The sequence below is a fragment of the Poecilia formosa genome, unplaced genomic scaffold, assembly GCF_000485575.1.
Source record: "Poecilia formosa unplaced genomic scaffold, Poecilia_formosa-5.1.2 Scaffold260, whole genome shotgun sequence".
In the NCBI taxonomy this organism is placed as follows: domain Eukaryota; kingdom Metazoa; phylum Chordata; class Actinopteri; order Cyprinodontiformes; family Poeciliidae; genus Poecilia; species Poecilia formosa.
The window spans coordinates 49,377-68,921 of NW_006800199.1; the positions used below are offsets into that span (position 1 = coordinate 49,377).

Below are 19,545 nucleotides of genomic sequence, written 5' to 3' on the forward strand. Positions count from 1 at the left end.
TGGGCCAATAAGATCCGGGCTACCGCTCAGTCCCGGTCCAATGAGAGCAGCTGGGTCCGGGCTCGTTTCGAGAGTTGGGTTGTTCAATCTGTGAGGAGGACAACAATCCGCCGCAGCTTTCTGAGTGAACCGGATGGATGGATCCTGACGATGGTAATCTTACTTTGCTTTTTTTTTCCTAAATAAAAGGTGATGCAAATGTAGTAAAAAACAAAACAACAACAACAAACAAAAAAAAAGAAAAAGAAAAACGAGTGTAACCGAGGCCCGGCGTCCATGTCTCTATAGGCGGCTCTACGCGGAGAATGTCACCGGGGAGTTTTTAAACGGTTCGCTCGGGGAGCTTAGCCGTTAGTTAACGTTAGCGAACAACAACAACCGTTAGGTTAACTTCAATTGTCCTCGCTTAAAAAACGCGTTAGCAGCCGAGCTAATGCTACTTCTTATTTAGCAACTGGAATGGTCACCACTTTAAATACTGCAAGTATAACAAAGTGGGCTCCAGGTGAAACACAGCAAAGGGGGTTTATAGCAGGAGCTAAGCCCTGTGCAGAGCCGCTGCAGCTAGCGGCTAGCGGCGTTGGCTAACTTACTGCTGGCTGGGCTCACAGCAACAAAGTTGTTGGAGGTTCCTGGAGAGTGGCTCTCCGACTGTTCTTTGTTCTGGCTCAACATGGAGATGGTGAGCTAGAGGCTAGCATGGCTTGAGGAGAAAGCTCCCCTCCCCTTGAACCGGACAGCAGATAAAAACACACCGACGCAGCGGAGATGTAGTAATGTTAAATATCAGGGTTAATGCGATTGTAATGTGAACATGCATGCGGCAGCAGCACAACATAACACGGCTTGTGTGCAACCAGGAAGGGACCAGTTGCCCTGACCCAGAGAGATCACGGTTTCTCTTCTGGAAAATTTTTCAGCGTTAAGCAGAGAATGAGTTGCACAAAGACGAAAAACTGGTTTAGAACAGAACACCACAATGGATTAACCATGATATTTTAACACGCATACCCTTTTTGTATATTTTAAGGAAGTGGTGGTAGAAATAATTCTAATCCTTATTTAAAGCACTTGTTAAAATGCACCATGAAACTTTGTCAGAAGAATTTGCAATTTAACACATGCTGAAAGTTTGTTGATTAGAAAGACCAGATCAATAAAATGTGGGATAAACACCATGTTTGTGTGGGACACGTTAAAAAGTCTCCCCTCCTTTAACGTTTTTTTTTCTGTCATAACCAAGTATTTCAGATTGTCAAACATAAGTAAAAACAAAATTAATCTATTAAGTTACTAAACCGATGTGGTCATTTTGTGAACAATTTCCATCTTTGTTAAATTAAAAATGAGTTGTGATTAATTGTATCTGTTGGTTTTAATTTCTGCAGTCAGGCCACTCAAGGATGATTTTTGCCAGAGCTGTGCAACCAAGACATTAAACGAAACATGAAGTTGGCGCACACACAAAAGAAAAATCTCAAACAAGCAACACACCTTGCCCTATCAAAAAAAATAAAATAAAGCGAACAAATAAATCAAGAGCAGATGAGAATCAAGGGCACTGACATTTATCAGTCTGGAAATGGTTACAGAGCCATTACTAAGTCAAGTAAAGCCCAGTGAGAGCAAATGGAGAAAACATTTAGAAATGTTGCCAGAAGAGGATGGGCTACCAAAATTACCCTCCAATATGGCCGAGTTTAAACAATTCTGCAAAGACAAGTGGGTCAATACTCTTCAACAGTGACGTAAAATACTGTGTGGTCTGTATTGCCAAAGGTGGTATGTCTATGTCTTACATTTAAGGGGCAATTACTTTTTCACACAGGGCCAGATTAAGTTGGAAAACATTTCCCTTAAATGAAATGGTATTTTGTATTTACTAGGGTTGCCATTGTCTTATAAAATTATGTTTAAACAGGACCATTAAGCATGAAAATAAAATCAGAAGAAATCTGTGAAGAGTTAATTACTTTTTCAGTGGACTGTATCCTAAAAGATAGTCAAACCTTTGATATCTAACTCAAAATATTAACACAGTAAATATGCACGTTATAAGACAAAGCTTTTGGCATCACAAATATGTTGTATTTCTACTACTCCACTGTTAAAATTACACTATTTATTCTTGAGTTCCTCTTCATAGAAAGACAGTTAATAAATTCAATTAAAACAAAAATCCCAATTGTAAAAGCCAATTTTTAAAGCTTTTATACGGGAGCCAAAGCTTGATCTCAGTTCATAATGAAACAAAGCTAACAATCAGAACTTGGAAACAATAAGGAATTGCAAAAAAATGATTTAAAATAATCATGTATTGTATGTCCTGCTAGATTTCATTCACAATCTTCTCAGTAGTGAAATAAATGAATACAAGGTAACTCTCCTTGTTAAAATAAATCTTTTATGCTTTTACTGACTGTATTTTGTTCAGAAATTGGAAAAAGCCTTGATTGAAATTCTTCATGTGAAACACTGCAAATGCCTTATTTGTGTAGCGTTATTTAGTGATGGCCTCATTAATTGGTCCATTATGCGACCTGTCATGGCTGTTTTCCAGTCTCCTCCTGTTGTTGCTGGTGCTGACGGTGGATGTGAGCGATCGGCCTGAGGCTTGTTGCTGATTTCAGATGATGTGATGCAACAGATCTGATCAAGAGAACTTCTTGTACAGTTAGTAAACCCGTTTCATTTCCTCTCTCTATATATGTATGCTCAGTAGCTTTGCTAATTGGAAGCGACAGTGGTCTGCGGCGGTTTGCAAGGGTTCAACTCCTTTGAACTTTTCTACCGGTCACATTTGCAGACCTGACTGTGTTTTATTGGGATTTTATGTCATAGATGAACACAGTGTAGCATATCCGTGAATACAAAAATTACAGATGGGTTTTCAGAAAATGTTCAGTCTCAGCTGTTCTGCTGTTCTGACCCTCTGAGGTCAGTGTGAGCACTGAACTGGGTCAGGAATAAAGTAGGGGAGACGCTTTTTGTGGGGTTTGGTTATAAAACAAGATCCCAGTTTACCATTTCCTCTACACCCTGTCCCCAACAGGAACACGGCATGTACCTAGTAATTATGTGTTTACAATTAATGCTATTGATTTTTTTAGCCTAAATAAACAAAATTAGATCACGCTCGTCTACTTTCAGCTCTCTTTTGAAACGCCAAAGTTAACAAAACCTGGTCAAAAACACTTGCTCTGTACTCCTCTCAGACGCCGAGTCGCAAGATAAAAATGTCACAAAACAGACAAGCATATTTGTGGGTTTTTTAAACACAATTTATATAATTTTGATGGCAGCACTTGCACTCCTGTGAGTAGCAGCAAGAGTAGCTCTCCTACTCCTGATACATTTGGCGAAAGTGCTAGAACACAAAATTTTTGTCTTTCCCCTGACAAAAATCCAGTCATTGAATAAAAGGTTGTGATCCTGCTTGACTGTCGGAGGGGAAATACTCCCCCCAACAGTATTGGACTGAGCTTGGTAAGTAAATGAATACATGATCATTAGAGAAACATACAGTAGGTAAAGACTTAAAGATGGAGAGAGACGGATAAAAAAATACAGATGTAGAAATAAATAAATGTAGACATAAATGGGCCAAACATCTGAGTTCTCGTATTCAGAGGCTTTGGAAACGTTCTTCCAGAAGCCAAGAAAGATTAATTACAGCAAAAAAAACATTTAGCAGATGATTACAGCTAACTATAACTGTTCCAGCATTTATTCAAGTACTTCTTTAATAATTGTTAAATATATTTTGCTGGTAGTAGTGGTGGTTACATTGATTGCAGCAAGCTATTGTTCTATGGAGTGACTGGTGTCATTAAAAGAAAGCAATGAAAACAATACTTATCCAAGTGTTTGCCTTTGCACAACACCCTGGTTCACTCTACAGCTCTGCTGTTTATGAAAGAGTGGCTGGAAGAGATTTATTGTTGAAAGAAAGCCATAAGTAGTCATGTTTGCAGTTTGCAACATGAGCAAACACGCAGTCCTCCTTCATGCAGGACAGTGACTGCAAAAATACAGTCGGGATCAAAACGGATTCATATGTTAGACTGGCACAGTCAAAATTACGGCATAAATCAGAATGAGAATCAGTGGCGTGATGCAATGGTTGCTGTCCGCAGATTCTGCTAATCTGTCAGAGTTTGAGTTATTTTCTAAAAATAAAAAATGGATAAAAATCTGAGGAAATGCAGAGCAGGCATAGACCTACCCCAAAAGATAACTGAAAGATTGTTCAACAATGTAGAGTTGTGAAAAAGTTTGAGTGGCATCATAAGTTGTTGTAGAAGTTATTGCAATAAACGATAATGCTGTTCTGAGACCGATTTCAGGTATTATGCCACTGGTAGTGGCATAATAATGCGAGTTCACCCTCTCATAGTTCAATAAACTTGAAATCCTAAAAAACATTTAACATTTTAAATGCCCAAAATAAATAAAAAGTTACTGTAGTCTTTGTAAGCAAAGTTGCTCTGAAAAAAAGGAGCTTGTTGAGACTGAAACTTGTTAAGACTGATCCAGTTTTTGGAAGAAAGAGACAGAAAAAACTAGATCATGCAAATAGAAATGATCAATCAATCAAGCAATTAATTGATTTATTGCTTATCTTCTACAGACTTAGTAGTATGATTACTTTTACAAGGAAATCATATCTTTACATTAACAAACCTGCACCTTTTCTTTCTTCCTGTGTGAATCTTCCATCAGAATGAGTTGCTGCTTCGCTGCAGGACGTGTGTCCTATAACTGAGGCCACATGTGCATCCGGACAGATGGATCGCTGTAAGCACGTGGTTCGCCTTCGTCTGGGCCAAGACCATTCCATCCTCAATCCACAGAAATGGCACTGTGTGGAGTGCAGCACCACGGATTCAGTGTGGGCCTGCCTCAAGTGCTCCCACGTTGCCTGTGGACGCTTCATAGAGGAGCACTTCCTCAAACACTTTCAGGAGTCCCAACACCCACTGGCCATGGAGGTGCGTGAGCTGGATGTCTTCTGCTTCGCCTGTGGAGACTATGTACTGAACGATAACGCAGAGGGAGACCTCAAGCTCCTCAGAGGCGCTCTCTCTACCGTCCGGAGCCCAGGTAGGCGGTCGCTGCGCTCCTCCACCGGGGGGGACTGCGGCCCCTGGGTGTTGGAAGGTGGGCCGCAACCTGCCATGCAGCTGGCCCTGCGCCACAGGAGGAAAGCACTCCTAGGAAAGATGCTTCAGACGTGGATTAGAAAACACCAAGAGGTTCAGAACCAGCGCAAGGAGAAACTTGAGGAGGCCAGGAGACAAAAGAAGGAGGTGAAAAGGAAACTCCTGGAAGACCTCGGCAACATTCCTCCCAGAAAGAGTGCCAGGCTTCTGACTCAGGCGCCACGTTCAACCATGACACTCATTCCTCGCAAATTTCGCGATCCCCCAGAACGCCTACCTCCACCTCCCAAGAAGCCTTCACTCCTCGCCCTGCCCCGCAGGGCGCCACAGATCAGCAGAGCCGCTAAGTTGAGGAGGTACTACTCCACGCACGCGGTGACGCGGAGGAGGCACGCTCCAGGTGTCACCGGTCTGCGCAACTTGGGAAACACGTGCTACATGAACTCAATATTGCAAGTGCTGAGCCACCTGCAGAAATTCAGGGAGTGTTTTCTCACTTTGGACCTGTGTGAGACTGAGGAGCTGCTGGCCAAGACCAACCACTCCCAGGGCGTGAAGGGGGTGACTGGAGCGGTCGTCAACAGCGGCACCACGCCGCCACTGTCGGAGAACCCTCTGGGACGCATGGGGAAGGCGGGGTGTTGGAATTTGCCCGTGGGCAAAAAGGAGAGCGTCGCCCCATCCCCGCAGGCTGCAGAACTGGTCCAGCCCAAAGAGCCTCGCTGCTCGACTCGCCAGCAAATGTCTCTGTGTCACGAGCTGCATACGCTATTCAGGGTCATGTGGTCGGGCCGGTGGACTCTCGTCTCTCCCTTCGCCATGCTGCACTCCGTGTGGAACCTCATCCCGGCGTTCCGCGGTTACGACCAGCAAGACGCCCAGGAGTTCCTGTGTGAGCTGCTGGACAAGGTGCAGCAGGAGCTGGACACGGAGGGGTCCAAGCGGCGGATAGTCATCCCCATCACAAAGAGGAAGCTGTCCAAGCAAGTGCTGAAGGTTCTGAACACCATCTTTCACGGGCAGCTGCTCAGCCAGGTGAGACCGGCAGCATGGCAGCAAATCCAGTTGTTCAGCACCGATTAGTAATGCTCCAGTCAGACTGTTTTTAGACTTGATACTGAATAAAATCGCAGATTTTTGTCATACCTGATCAAATTTCAGTCGATTTTTGATTTCTCCTTGCTTGCTTTTCTGAAAAAGAAATTGCAAATGACAGAAAATATTTCCAAAAAGTGATTTTTATTTCCATCATCCTCTCTGTGAGATGTATGGTGGAGCATTAGGGCCAGGCTATGAGGATCTTTATGAAAATCTAGTCATCGTATCGGCAAAATAAAGACACAATTTTATCAGAAAAAAACAACAAAGCTAAAAATGTGAGGAAGAAGTCGTTTTGATGAGGAAAGGCTTCCAAAGGGTTATGAAGATCTGATCTCAGCAGTTCAGTCCGTGTCATTCTTTCTTCTAAATAAACACAGTTGTTTGCACGGCCGTTTCAAAATTGTACTACTGATAATAATTTGATGCAGGTGTGTTTAAAAGATTACGCATTTCCTTATCTGTAACTTATACTGAAGTGTAAGGTCATAAAATGCTCAGTTCTCCTAATTTTAATTATTGTGTAGGAGTTCTCACAGTTACTTAATTTTCCTGATATTACGACTTTATTCTTGTAATGAAAGTCATAATTACCATCAAATTGACTTACATTCAAAGTCCAAATAAAAGGAAGCTGTAAAACACTCCTGTGGAACAACATGGTAAGCATAAGACATGCTGACATCACTCTGAACTTTGGAAACTCAAGGAGTGCATAGGTAAAAAAATAAATAAATCCAGATTTTCTAAAAATGAATACAGAATTTAGTATCGTCTCAGCAGTAGGTACATGATTTGGTCACTTTATAGATACCAGGAGTATTTAACCAAGTTTGATGAATAAGAAATGTGGCTGCAGCAAAGTTTATTTAGTATAAACTTAGATGGTAATAACCACAAGGGGTGTGGTCATTAACAGAACAATTCTATGTGTTGTGTGGAATATTTTCCATTGTAATGAGATTTAATTCTGGCTTAATTTAAAATCTCAGTCCATATCAATCACCTGTGCTGGAGGCCAAATTTTTATCATTGTTATTATGCACAAAGTCATTCCAGGGGTCACAAAATGGCCCCCAGCCGCTCTGTGGACAGCCCTGATTTAATGAATGGGGGGCAGGGAGAGCAGACTTTTCTCTATTTGACTTCCAGGTCACTGAGCAGTTGAAAACTGGCCAATTCCAATCTATTGGTGCAGCTCTATTGTAACAAGAAAAAAAAAACATATTTATTTCTTGTTGCAGCTCATCTTTTTGTTATTTTTGCTTGTTTCTTTATATAAAAGACTTTGTTTCCTCTGACACAGTGAAACATTTCCCTAAAGTCTGAGAAGAGCAAATGATGGTCAGGTTTCTTCTTCACCTTAAAAGCCATGCCTGTTTTTTCTCTGACAGTCATTCATTTCACTTCAAAATTGTAATTTTTCTTTAATTGGTTGCACAGCCTCTCATCAGCTACCAATTATTCAGCAGTCAGCTGTGTTGTTTGGGCTTTACTTGGTTTTAGGGAAACTTTTAAAGATCGTTTTTGTAAAGTAAGATTTTAATCATTTCAAACAGTTTTTTTTTTTTTTTTGAAAGTTTGACTCTGTTGGACCCTCGACAAACTCCAGACAGATATTCACATGTGCAAAATACAGTTTCTATTTAAATGGCACCTTTAGCACTTGACAATTTTTTTAAAATTAATTTGTTTTTGTTCATATTGGACCCTTATTTCATACACAGCCCAGTTCTGATCTTTTAACTCTCCAAAATAAAAAAAGAGCTGTACCACTTCTGTGTGGGGCTAAATCACATTGTTTTCAAGGCGTCTGCAGTCTGAGCGGTCATGTCACATTGTATCTGACTTTTTCGTCACAGACAGGAGAAACGTGTCATAATTCTTCACCAGAAGAAGCCAGACATGGTAAATCAGGATGTGGCTGAACCAAGCAACGATTATTATGAAAATAATACAGAAGCTGCAGGCATGCGCCACAAAATGCCACTGCTACTAGTTAATGCTTTCTTTTTTTAGCTTATTTTTATTAGCCATTGGCTCCTATCGCTCCAAAATTTAGAACTGATCCAAAGATGGCGGCTTTAATTGTTACTTCTGTGAACAATACACAGTTGTGACATCAGCGCATGCAGGTCGCTTTGGGTCGTAAATTGTTCACACATAAGTCTGATTGTGGTCGCATTTTATTAGTAGTATAAACGGTCGCTTAGTCACAACGACCACTGAAGAGTGTTGTTGTTCACGGCAGCTTCCTCTGTTTGGTAATGGGGTGTTCAGATTAGGACAGTCGATTAATCTATCAATTATTCTGATGATTAGTTGGATAAAAAATTGGCACATTCTTCAAATTTTTCATTTAGTCACTAAAGCCTTTTTCTTATATTACAAGTTCATTAAAAGATGCAAATAAGTAATTCAATTCCCTTTACGAATAAGAAAATAAAAATGTTAAGATTCAGAAACTTTTTCCTTTAATGTACGTTTTTTTTTAAATGTATCTGAAATGCAAAATATTTATTAAATACAGTTTTGGTTTAATACTGCTCGGAACATGGTGTTCTTTCAGCTAAAGGCCTTTTCTGAGTCTGTTTACTCCAATTAGCGATTAATCAATTTACTAAATTAGTTTGCAATTATTTCAATGATTGATTAATCACTTCAGACCAGATTTTTGAGTTTCAGACCAGCCAGTTTCTCTGTGCATCTCTAATTTGGACACCACAGTAAAATTATCAGTCAGACCTTATTTATACGGTCCTCTTCAACAAATACGAACAGAATTTAACAACAGAAGTTGCATGATTAAATACGAAAATTCAGAATATAACAAAGAATTTAAAACGCTACATGACTGATTTTATTATCCACATCTCCTCCTTCCTCCTCTTGTCCTGCTTTTAGGTGACGTGTCTGTCCTGTAAGCACAAGTCCAACACAGTGGAGCCGTTCTGGGATTTATCGCTGGAGTTTCCAGAGAGATATCACAGCAGGAACAAAGGCCCAGGCGCCACCGCTTACCAGCGCAGCTGCTCCCTCATAGAGATGCTGTCCAAGTTTACAGAGATGGAGGCTCTTGAAGGCAACATCTACGCCTGCAACCACTGCAACAGTTAGTACAAGCTGCATTTTCACTCGATAACTTTCACAACAGAAATAAAAAGAAAACACCGTATTTTCCTGTGCACCTCACTATAAACCGCACCCAGAAAGCTTAAAAAAAAAAAACAGCTGGAAACGTACATATATAAGCCGCTGGTATCTCTGCCGCTCTCGGTTTTCCACTTAATAAATCAGCCCTCCGTCTCCAACGCCGAACCATAGATTCGTTCACGCCGAGTTTACCAGATCGATAACCTTCAACTTAAAGCGGCATCATATGAACTTCTTCATGTTGTTTCCATGATGAGGGGGTTTGAATTTGAAAACATTTCTCTGTCGTACCTGCTGCTAGCATGTGCTTGTTCTAAATGAAAAGCAGCGATTTCTTCTTCGGTTTCCAATTTTGACTTCCAATGATTCACTTCCTGCTAAAGAGCCCCCTGGTGGTTGAAGGAAAATCCACAGAAAAGCCACATGGTTCAAAGTGGGAGGAAAAAGTAGCGACTTAAAGTCTGGAAAAATAAGGATTTTTCATGTTTAAATTATTATTATCTACCAAGGTTATCCATTAAACAATAAGCCTCATGGCCAGATGAGACATTGCTCCCTCTTTTCAAGTTTGAAAGAGTCCAGAAGCATACAGGCAAAAGGGAAAGTTAAAGAAAAACCGTTGTCTGGTTTCTAGAATTATAAAGGTTTTTAGTTGACAGTTCTGTGTCGAAGTTAAAGAAAACTTTAAATTGCCTCCTTATATGAAGTATTTGACCTGAACAGATTAAATGGATACTTGTTGATACCCAAACAAGTATCTGAACCAGATGAAGATCTGGTTCAGATTTTCTACTTCACAGTGTTTTACTCCTGATTTAGAGCCACATGTCGCCATTTTTGGACCCATCTACTTAACCATTCGGTATCTCTTACTTCTCTTGTTAAATTTATTTGATGGAAAATATTTTGGATTAATTGTGGAATTCAATAATCTATTATTTTTATGGTTCTGCTTCCTGTTGTAAATGGTTAACTCTCCTGGAACATGACCATTATAAATGATAATCAAATGTTAAGGATTTATTATACAGCTCTGGAAAAAATTAAGAGGCCACTTAAAATGATCAGTTTCTCTGAATTCACTCTTTATAGGTTTGAGTAAAATGAACATTGTTATTTTATTCTATGAACTACTGACAACATGCCTCTGAAATTCTAAGCAAAAATTTAGTATTTATTTCCAGAAAATGAGAACTGGTCAAAATAACAAAAAGATGCAGTGCTTTCTGACCTCAAACAATGCAAAGAAAACAACTTCATGTTCATTTAGAAACAACAATACTAATGTTTTAACTCAGGAAGAGTTCAGAAATCAACATTTGGTGGAAAAACCAGGAGGTTTTCAATGTGGTTCAGTGCAGAGGGCTCTTCTTTTTTTCCAGAGCTGTTTACTAACATCACAAGAATCCTTAAAGTAGACTCGGTAAGTTATAGAAAATCAGTAGTTGACAAAGCGTTTAGTAAACGTCGCCAGTGTGGATACGAACTCATTCATGTCGGTACAAAATGTCCGCCGACAGACGGCTCCGTTTCATGACTGAAAGCATCTAGTATGAAAAGAAAAGAAAATCAAGGCTCTTTTTCTTCTGCGTTTGGTTGATTTGATGTAAACTAAACTTGCCTGGCAGGTAGTGTGTGTGGCGTTAAGGAGGGGAGACGGCACTCACTGGAAACTAAGAGCTGCAGTTGATTAATGACACTCGAACATAATTGGTACAGAACAGGACTGCTGCTCAGGGTGATTGCTTTTTTTTCTTCATTTGAAGACAGATTTTCCATTTTGGTTAGAGTTTTATTGGTTGACTGGGATGGAGGGGGATACCTGCTTATGTCTGAAACTTACAACTTTTAAACCATTAATTATAACTATTTTATTAATAAAGTGCTTTCAAGCAAAGTGCTGGACATCTGGGTACAGAACAGACTTGGCATTTAGAATCAAGATCAAAACTGTTTCGTTTTGCAGGTTTATGCAACAAAATCAATCAGATTATTGTATAAAGACATCACTTTTCAGATTTGCTTTGTAATATATTTGAAAACGGTATATAATTTTAAATTTTTCTTAGTTTGTGTTCAGTCAGTCAAAAGAGAAATACATTGTGGTTTGTGGTTGTACTGTGAGTAAATGTGAGAAGGCTCAGTGGGTGTGAACACAGGTCACTGTAGCTCCTTTATGTGCACTTTAACCATTTCTGTTTATTTCATTTGAATAATGCAAATGCCTGTTGCTCTGAAGTTTGAGAAAATTTAATTTAAAACATCTGAACAAAGTAAAATAACTTCTAAGTGCAGATTGTTGTTCTCCTAACTAAGAACACAAACCATAGAGGAACTGGTCTTTTGTTGAAGTGATGTAAAATAAATTGCTGGACACAGTAAAGTAGTTCTTAAAAGAATGAAGTTGCAGATTTAATAATGTGCATTCTTTCATTATTATTTTGTGGAATAACTTTTAATTCTCTCTCCTGGTTTCAGAAAGAAGAAGAAAATCATCCCACAAACCCTTAGTTCTGTCAGAAGCACGTAAGCAGCTTCTGATCTACCGCTTACCTCAGGTTTTACGGCTGCACCTCAAACGTTTCAGGCAAGTTTCTCTGCCGCCTTTCCTTCCTGTCTGATTAACCTCTTTTTTTAAAAAAAACTACCCACGTTGCTCTGTGGTTGTTTCTGTGTCTGCGTCTTGTTTTTAATGCCAAATCTTCCCTGTGGCAGATGGTCGGGCCGGAACCACAGGGAGAAAATCGGCGTCCATGTGGCCTTTGACCAGGTTCTGAACATCAAACCGTACTGCTGCACAGACTCGGGTCACTCTGTCCACAGAGGAGGCTACACCTACGATCTGTCGGCTGTGGTCATGCATCATGGTAAAGGCTTCGGCTCAGGGCACTACACCGCATACTGCTACAACACAGAAGGAGGTGAGGAAACGCTCGTCCTCGTGTCCCGTCCCGTCGGGGTCGCCGTTTACCTTTTTGTCTTGTGTTCTTCAGGTTTCTGGGTCCACTGTAACGACTCTGAGATGAAGGTTTGCAGCGTGGAGGAAGTGTGCAACACTCAGGCCTATATTCTCTTCTACACCCAGAGGTCTGCCTAGGTACCTCTCTCGCTGTGACTTGTACTGAGGGCTGCATTTGAGGCGACGGTGTCTGAAGCTTTCCCTGATGTCACTTTGAAAGGGTTTGCCAAACGAGACGGTAACGAGGGCAAAGGGGAAGCCGACCGTACGGACGCATGTCAGCAACTTATCATGGGAAAGTTCGTTTCTGTCAGTAGTTCAATGCAAAGGGATGAAACTCTTGTCATATTTAGATTCATTACAGAGTGATATTCAGGTCATTTGAATTAAAGCTGTTTTGAAACCTAAAATTAGTTTCTCAAAAAATGATTATATTACATAAGATCAGTTAAGTCAAGTTTATTTATATGGTGTATTTAAGGAACAAGGCAGTTCATGAATGCATTACATGATAAAAAAAAACACAAAGAAGAAACTTTACATTGGCAAACTAAAAATAATAAACTTGCAATCCAGAACAGAATGAATCAATGTACCACTGATTATAAACACTAAGCAGGTTGTTTTCTAATCTTGATTTAAAGGAACTCGGTGTTTTTTTGCAGTTTTCTGGATGTTTGTAGAGGCTGAATGCTGCTTCGCCATGTTTGGTTCTCGTTCTGTTGATGCAGAGCAGATCAGAACCAGAAGGCCGATACAACAGCAACAGAACTATAAGGTATTTTGGTGCTAAGACGTTCAGCGGTTTATAAACTAACAGTATTTTAAAGTCTGTTCTCTGAGCTACAGGAGTTTAGGTGTGGGGTGATTTTCTCCATCTTCCTGGTTTTAGTCAGAACGCGAGCAGCAGCGTTCTGGATCCGCTGCAACCCGTAAACACGCTGTTGTAATAATCAATGCAACTAAAGTTAAATCCATGGAAGAGTGTCTTTTTATCGTGTTGGGAGGTTAGTCTTTTAATCCTGGACACATTCTTCAGGTGACAGAAGGCCGATTGTAATAATGGGAAACTTCTATGACTGTTTTCTGCAGGCGGGCTTTTATCGTATTTATCATGATAAATTTCTCATCGTCACAATAATTTCCAATTGATGTTTGAAGAAAAAAAAAACTGTCCATACTGTTAGAATTGTTAGCTTTACTTCTCTTCCACAGTTTGTTCAATGAAAGTATCAATAACTATCAAAAAAATGAAAATGCATTTAAATGCAGTTACTGTGCACAGTTTACCAACTCTAATCCGACTTCTTCATTCAATGTTTTAAAAGAGCAGTATTTGTATTTTGGAGCTCTGACTGCCATGTCATGCAGTTGCAGTTTATACAATAACCTAAAGAAGAAGTAATAAATAGTTTTTATTGTTACTTTTATTGTTATTATGATAGTATCACGAAGCATCATGATAAAACTTTAACTCTACATCGCCCGCCTCTACGGTCCACTGGATAATCATCCATAAAATCACATTTGCATTTTTTTTTTTTTTTTATTCGTCTTGCGTAATATTTTACAGTTCTGAGAAACTGTATTTTGGGTTTTCATTAACTGCATCAAATTAACTAGAATAAATGCGTGGAATATGTCGCTCCATGCAATGTATCTGCGTACGGTGCGAGTTTTGCATTGAATTACTGACTAAATTCAACCTTTTCACGTTCTAATTTGTGGAGATGCGTCTGTGGTTGGAGATGAGACCGGTGGAGGAGGTGGGTAACTTTTGCCATGTCTAATAGTAGGCAAACTTTATTAATGTTTAGAGGGCAGGATAATGTCTGTTAGAGGGAGAGACCTTTTCATAAATGAGGCTGCAGGTTTTTCGGCCTGCAGGACAAACTTTTTACTTCATGGCCTGAAGACTGTGGGGGCAGGTCCTGTCCTGCTGAACACCAACACGTGTGTCCATGTTTTTACACCACAATCAGGCTGGAAACGCCCAGACGCTCCACTGAGACAGCATTTTACATTCACGGGCAACACGGATTCTGGAGCTTGAAACGCTTCTTTTGTTTTCATATTTTAGTGTTACACGTTTGATCTCTGAGCACTAAATATGCGACCAGTCCAAACTCCGTGCTGCCTCCTGTTCGACTTTTTTAATTATTGTGTAATATCAAATATGAAGCTTTTAATACTCACCGTGTGTCATTTGTATTTCTCTTTTTTTTTTTCCTTCCTCTCCTCCAATGTTCGCTGTGACTGGATACTGTGTCTTAATCTCAAGACTCTGAGAACATGAATAGTTTTTTTTTTTCTTTCTGTTTTAACTCCATGAAAAGAGGCGAATAAACTGAGTTTCCAACGAATGATGATGAATGAAGGGAAGCTGCAATTCTCTGGAGGGGCTGCTGGTCCTACTGTACGTTTGGCTCATTTATTCCTTTAAGAAGCAGCTCCTCCTGCGGTTTAACGGTTTGACCGCTGCACCTCTGTCTAACCTGCTGGCAGACGAGAAACAAATAATAAAAGAAAAAAAAAACGGCAGAGGAAGGTGAATCTGAAGAATGTTTTTCTGGGGAGATATACCCGTTTTAAAGTCGTGCACCTGAAAGCAATATATTGTACATCGTTCATCTTTACAGGAAGTTGAAATAAAATCAGGAATTCCTCTGCTTATTATCCAAGGTTTTGTTCTTTGTTTTTTTTTGTTTGTTTTTTTCTACTCTGCTGTTTCTATCGAGGTCTTTAGAATTTGCTAGGTAATCAAGAAAACTGTTGTTTGATACGAGTCAAATGCAAAACACATTTGTGAACTCTGTGAAAGTTGGAACAATCTAAATGACGATGAATGTCTTACTTGATAGTGGTCAGTTGTGGCCATGCCACTGGCTCTGATCTCCTTGAGTTCTGTCTTGTACTGTAAGAATACCTGTCATAAATGTATTGTTCGTAAGGGTTTTGCCTGACAGTAATTATTAAAAAGACGACAAACACATCTGAATGTTTTTATTTTCCCCCTTTCTTCTTGTTTTTAGCAGAGTTGATGGTTTAAACCCGGGTGATGTTTGTGCTTTCGACATATCTGAATCACACAAGTAGGTCATCAGCAGGACTCCTGACTGCTTGCTGAGGAGATAATTCGGCCGTCCAATGCAGGTGCACAGGACTAAAGACGCATGGAAAGGTTGACACGCCTGATCTGCACACCAGTGAAGTTCTAATCTGTAAACAAATTCAGTCAAACGCTGAGAAATCTGATCTTTTTCTCGTCAAAACTAAGATCAGTATATAAATGCATCAACAAAATGACCTTTTGATGCACTTCGAGTTTGTTCAACATCAGAAAGACCAGAAGATTTTTATTTTATCCTCATGCAAAAGTTAAAGGTGGGTGAACTTGCTTCTTTTTTTTTCTCCCCCACTTTCACCATTACTTAATCCTGTGCAAAACATTGCTGGAGCATCAGGAACAGAGACACGATTTGTAAAAACAGGACATGATTTTGGGATTTTAAGATTATCGTCAGTCTGACTGGTTTGCTGTCAAAGAAGTATAATCAGATTTATTGTAAAAACTAAAGATTTTTGTCAGTGTTTCATGTATTTAAGTTTTGCACTAAAGATGCACATCATGGGTTTGGTTCAGAGATCCTCTGCATCTGGACTGGGTGAGTGGCTATTTGAGCTTAATGGTAGATTTGTCAAAAACAAACAAAAAAAAAAGCATTAGTTTCAGCTTAAACATCTCTTTGTACCGTAAAAATGTATCAAGCATAGTCTCATATATGAAATCATTTATTTCTTACACAGTTTAATAAAACAGCAATATTTGTTTTTGCAAACTGGATATAAACGTTGACATGCCAGGTAATTTGACACCGTGGGTAGCTGTAGGTCTACACTGTTAGTATTTGTGTACAGAATCAATTATTTCATTCAGCGTTGTGAGTTTTAGCAGGTTCAGCTGTAACCCTCCCCGCCTTCATCGAAAAAAAAAAAAGCCCAATAGCACTGCAGTAACACCAGAACAGGATGTGAAAGAAAAACACGAGAATGACTGAGTGGAGAAACGACATATCTGCACTTTTGTTTCCGACAACAGAACTGGCAGAAAAGACATTTATTCGTCATTGATGAGATGCTAACTCATGCCAGCTGGATGCATCAGAGTGCACATATGAGAACATGCATGAGAGCACGTAACATTCATGGAAAAAAACATCTTGGTTTCAAACATATGCTGCAGCTTCAACATGAAGATTTACAGTCAGCGCAAGTCGATCCTCTGTGTCTCTTAAATGGTTAGAAAATCAGATTTCTTACAGGAAACTCACTTTTTTTGGTGATAGCAATGGGATTAATGGTCTGTCATCCACACCTGAATATTTGAATGGAGCGAGGTGGTGTCTTTATTTAACTGGAGAGCAGTAAAGTTCTACCTCAAATGTACCAAGCCCAACAAGTTTCTCTCCGGCTCCTTCTGATGAAGCTTCTTTGTGTCTCCTGGCTCTCGTCCTTCCTTTAAATCCAGGTTTTAGCTGGGCAACAACCACAACTCCACAAAATCCCACTGCTTCCACAGGATGAACAGCAGCAAGGCCAGCAGGACGGTGGCGGCCACGCGCGCCCGGGTCTTCATCAGCGGGGTGATGAAGTTGGCCAAAGTGGAGACGAAGACCAGGAGCACGGCCATGAGAGCCAGGATGACGTTGATGAGCTTCCCCAGGAGAGCCCGGGCGTTGGCGTTCTCCACTCCCTCCAGCTGAACCACCTGCTGCTGCTGCTGCTGCAGCTCCAGCTTGGTGATCCGGGTCAAGCACGACTCCACGGCTTCCTGCACAGCACAGGCCCAGAAAACAAGGAGGAACGACCAGGTGAGCCAGCCTCACTGTGAATGATCGTTTTTATTTCAAACATTAACTACTAACTTTCCCTTTCTTCATTTTTTATGGTGTGATTTTTACAGATGTTCACACAAAATGGAAAACTTACATCTAGAAGAGATCAGATTTATTTTTCGCATAAAAGATTTAAATTTGTGCCTATTAACACTCTCTTTGTTTCCTGTCCCTTCTCATGTAAACTCAGGAGAGACATTAAGAACTGGTTGTCACTGAAAACTGAGAATGTCCTGGATGTTACCATCACTCATATACTATACACGACCTTCATAGCAAATATCTGATGTGGTAAACATTGTTTTCTTGCTTGCTAAAATTACTATATGCTGCTATAACTGGAGAGGTTCTACCACTTGTTTTGATTTTTTAAAATCAGTTTTAGACTTTATTACTCCTCACTGAAATATTTGAAATCTGTATATGCAAAAACAAAACAAATTTAAAAAAAAACAACCATTATTTCTTACTGTTACGTGCTTGTCTTTTACAGTCTTAACCCATCATGGTTTCTTTTCCCCCTACCCTGTACTTCAACGATTCATTGTATAATTAATTTAAAAAAAAGAGAGAGAAACCGCTGGTTAGCTGTAGTTGTCACGCCAGGCCACTAAATGGCGCTGTGATTTTAGATCGTCATCGAACCCCCACGCGCTTTTGAAGGTTAGCTTAGCTTTCATATTAGCTTCATAGTAAACGGTAACCATTCTTCGTCTCCCATGAACGGAGTGCTCATGTAACACATGTATTCATTATCAGAAATGTGCAAAACTGAACATGTAAAGTAGCACAATGACATCCACGACTGTTTTTGTCTTCCCGCGCATGCGTAGATTAAATCTTGAAGCCTTTCTTTCTGGGCATGCGCGCTTTCACATCTGTGAAGTACTTCACATCTCAGAAAAGTTTCATGAAGTGTTGGTTTGAGAGATGTTACGGTATTTATGAAAATGGAAGCTTAATTCCCTTCCCATTAAAGGTCATTTATTCATCAATTTCTAGCCAAATCCATTTAAAGTTGCTGGATCATCAAAAAAGTGCAGCACAGATGGATGTCAAAAAGAACAGTCAGATTTTATCTTCAGAGAAAGAAGAGGAGCAGATGCAGAAATTCCTCCTCGCCCAACAAACCATTAAGATAAAGCATTCTGAATACAATTGCTGACGTTAAAAGTATGCACGATTAATCATTCAGATGTCATAATAACGCAACTTGTAAATAAAACAAAACAGGCACTTAAATAAATAAATCATAAGGTACAAAGTGGATACATTAGTGAGTCAACATCTAAGTTAGCAAATAAGCACAGAAGTAAGTCAGTAAGTAAATATACTTACTAATGTTAGCATATCAATTATTAAGCGAGGATGCTAATAAAAATTAAAGAAGCAAGGAGGGTAAGTAACTAAATCGGTGGGTAAATATATATGAATACAAGTGAGTTACCTGGTAAGAAAGGAAGCAATTAAAGTATGTAAGTAAATAATTATGTAGGTTGAAAAAAGTTAATAAGTAAGTTACTGAGTAAGTAATAAGTGAGTTGGTAAGTAAAATATAGTTAAGTTAGTCAGTGAATATAAAAATGAACAAATATAGAAGTAAACAATTAAATCAGTCAATAAGTAGATAACTAAATATGTAAGCCAAAGAGTTTGAATAAATGTAAGTCAGTGAAACAATACGTTTGTAAGTGAGTAAATAATTATATTGTAAGTAAATACTGTATGGCTTATGTAAGCTATTAAATGTCTACAAAGAAGTACATACACATGTAAATAAGTGAATAAGTAAATATGAAAGTAAATAAGTAAGTAAGGCAAAAAGTGAATGAGTTTATGAGTAAAAATGCTTCTGGTAGTAAGTCAATCCTGAATTCAATCAGTACATCAGTAATTATGTAGGCAGTAAATAATTAACTACCTAAGTAGAAAAGGTAAACAAATAAGTAAATGAGTGGATAAGAAAGTCAATAATCAAGTTGATAAGTAACTAAGAGTGTAAATAAACCTGCAGTCCTGGAGTCACTGTTTACCTGAATGTCTCTGGCTCTCTCGTAGGACTGGTAGGCGACCTTTTCCTCCATGCTGGCGAGTTCCTGCTTCAGGTTGGTCATCTCATTCTGGTGCAGCTCTGTTAGATCATTCAGCTGCTCCTCCAGCCTCTCATACCTGAACATACAACCCAAACCAACCCAGCAAAACAGAACAAAACGCTCGATTAGGACATCTACCCACAGCCGGACGTAATGTGTGTGTTGCATTGCTGGAATCCATATAT

At 39.5% G+C, this 19,545-nt stretch overlaps 2 protein-coding genes across 4 annotated transcripts in view; one reads left to right on the plus strand and one right to left on the minus strand.

The window, feature by feature from the left end:
- The first annotated feature begins 7 nt into the window (after window positions 1–7).
- Window positions 8–14,885, plus strand: usp49 (ubiquitin specific peptidase 49). 2 transcript variants are annotated; one of them, XM_007570369.2, is made up of 7 exons: window positions 9–153; window positions 2,561–2,673; window positions 4,723–6,197; window positions 9,165–9,372; window positions 11,892–12,000; window positions 12,129–12,334; window positions 12,407–14,885. In XM_007570369.2, exons 3-7 carry the CDS (start codon window positions 4,788–4,790, stop codon window positions 12,508–12,510), a joined length of 2,037 nt encoding a protein of 678 aa, XP_007570431.1. In that variant the 5' UTR covers window positions 9–153; window positions 2,561–2,673; window positions 4,723–4,787; the 3' UTR covers window positions 12,511–14,885. The 2 variants fall into 2 exon arrangements, with proteins under 2 accessions (XP_007570432.1, XP_007570431.1); XM_007570370.2 differs by lacking the exon at window positions 2,561–2,673 and having other exon boundaries at window positions 8–153.
- Window positions 14,886–16,146: 1,261 nt separating this feature from the next.
- tmcc2 (transmembrane and coiled-coil domain family 2) overlaps window positions 16,147–19,545 on the minus strand; it is a 12,286-nt gene continuing 8,887 nt past the window's right edge. For both annotated transcript variants that reach the window (XM_016680866.1, XM_007570373.2), the window contains 2 exons: window positions 19,301–19,436; window positions 16,147–17,203 (listed from right to left, as the gene is read on the minus strand). In XM_016680866.1, coding sequence (XP_016536352.1) covers window positions 16,904–17,203; window positions 19,301–19,436 — 436 coding nt within the window. In that variant the 3' untranslated portion in view covers window positions 16,147–16,903. The remainder of the gene's footprint in view (window positions 17,204–19,300; window positions 19,437–19,545) is intronic.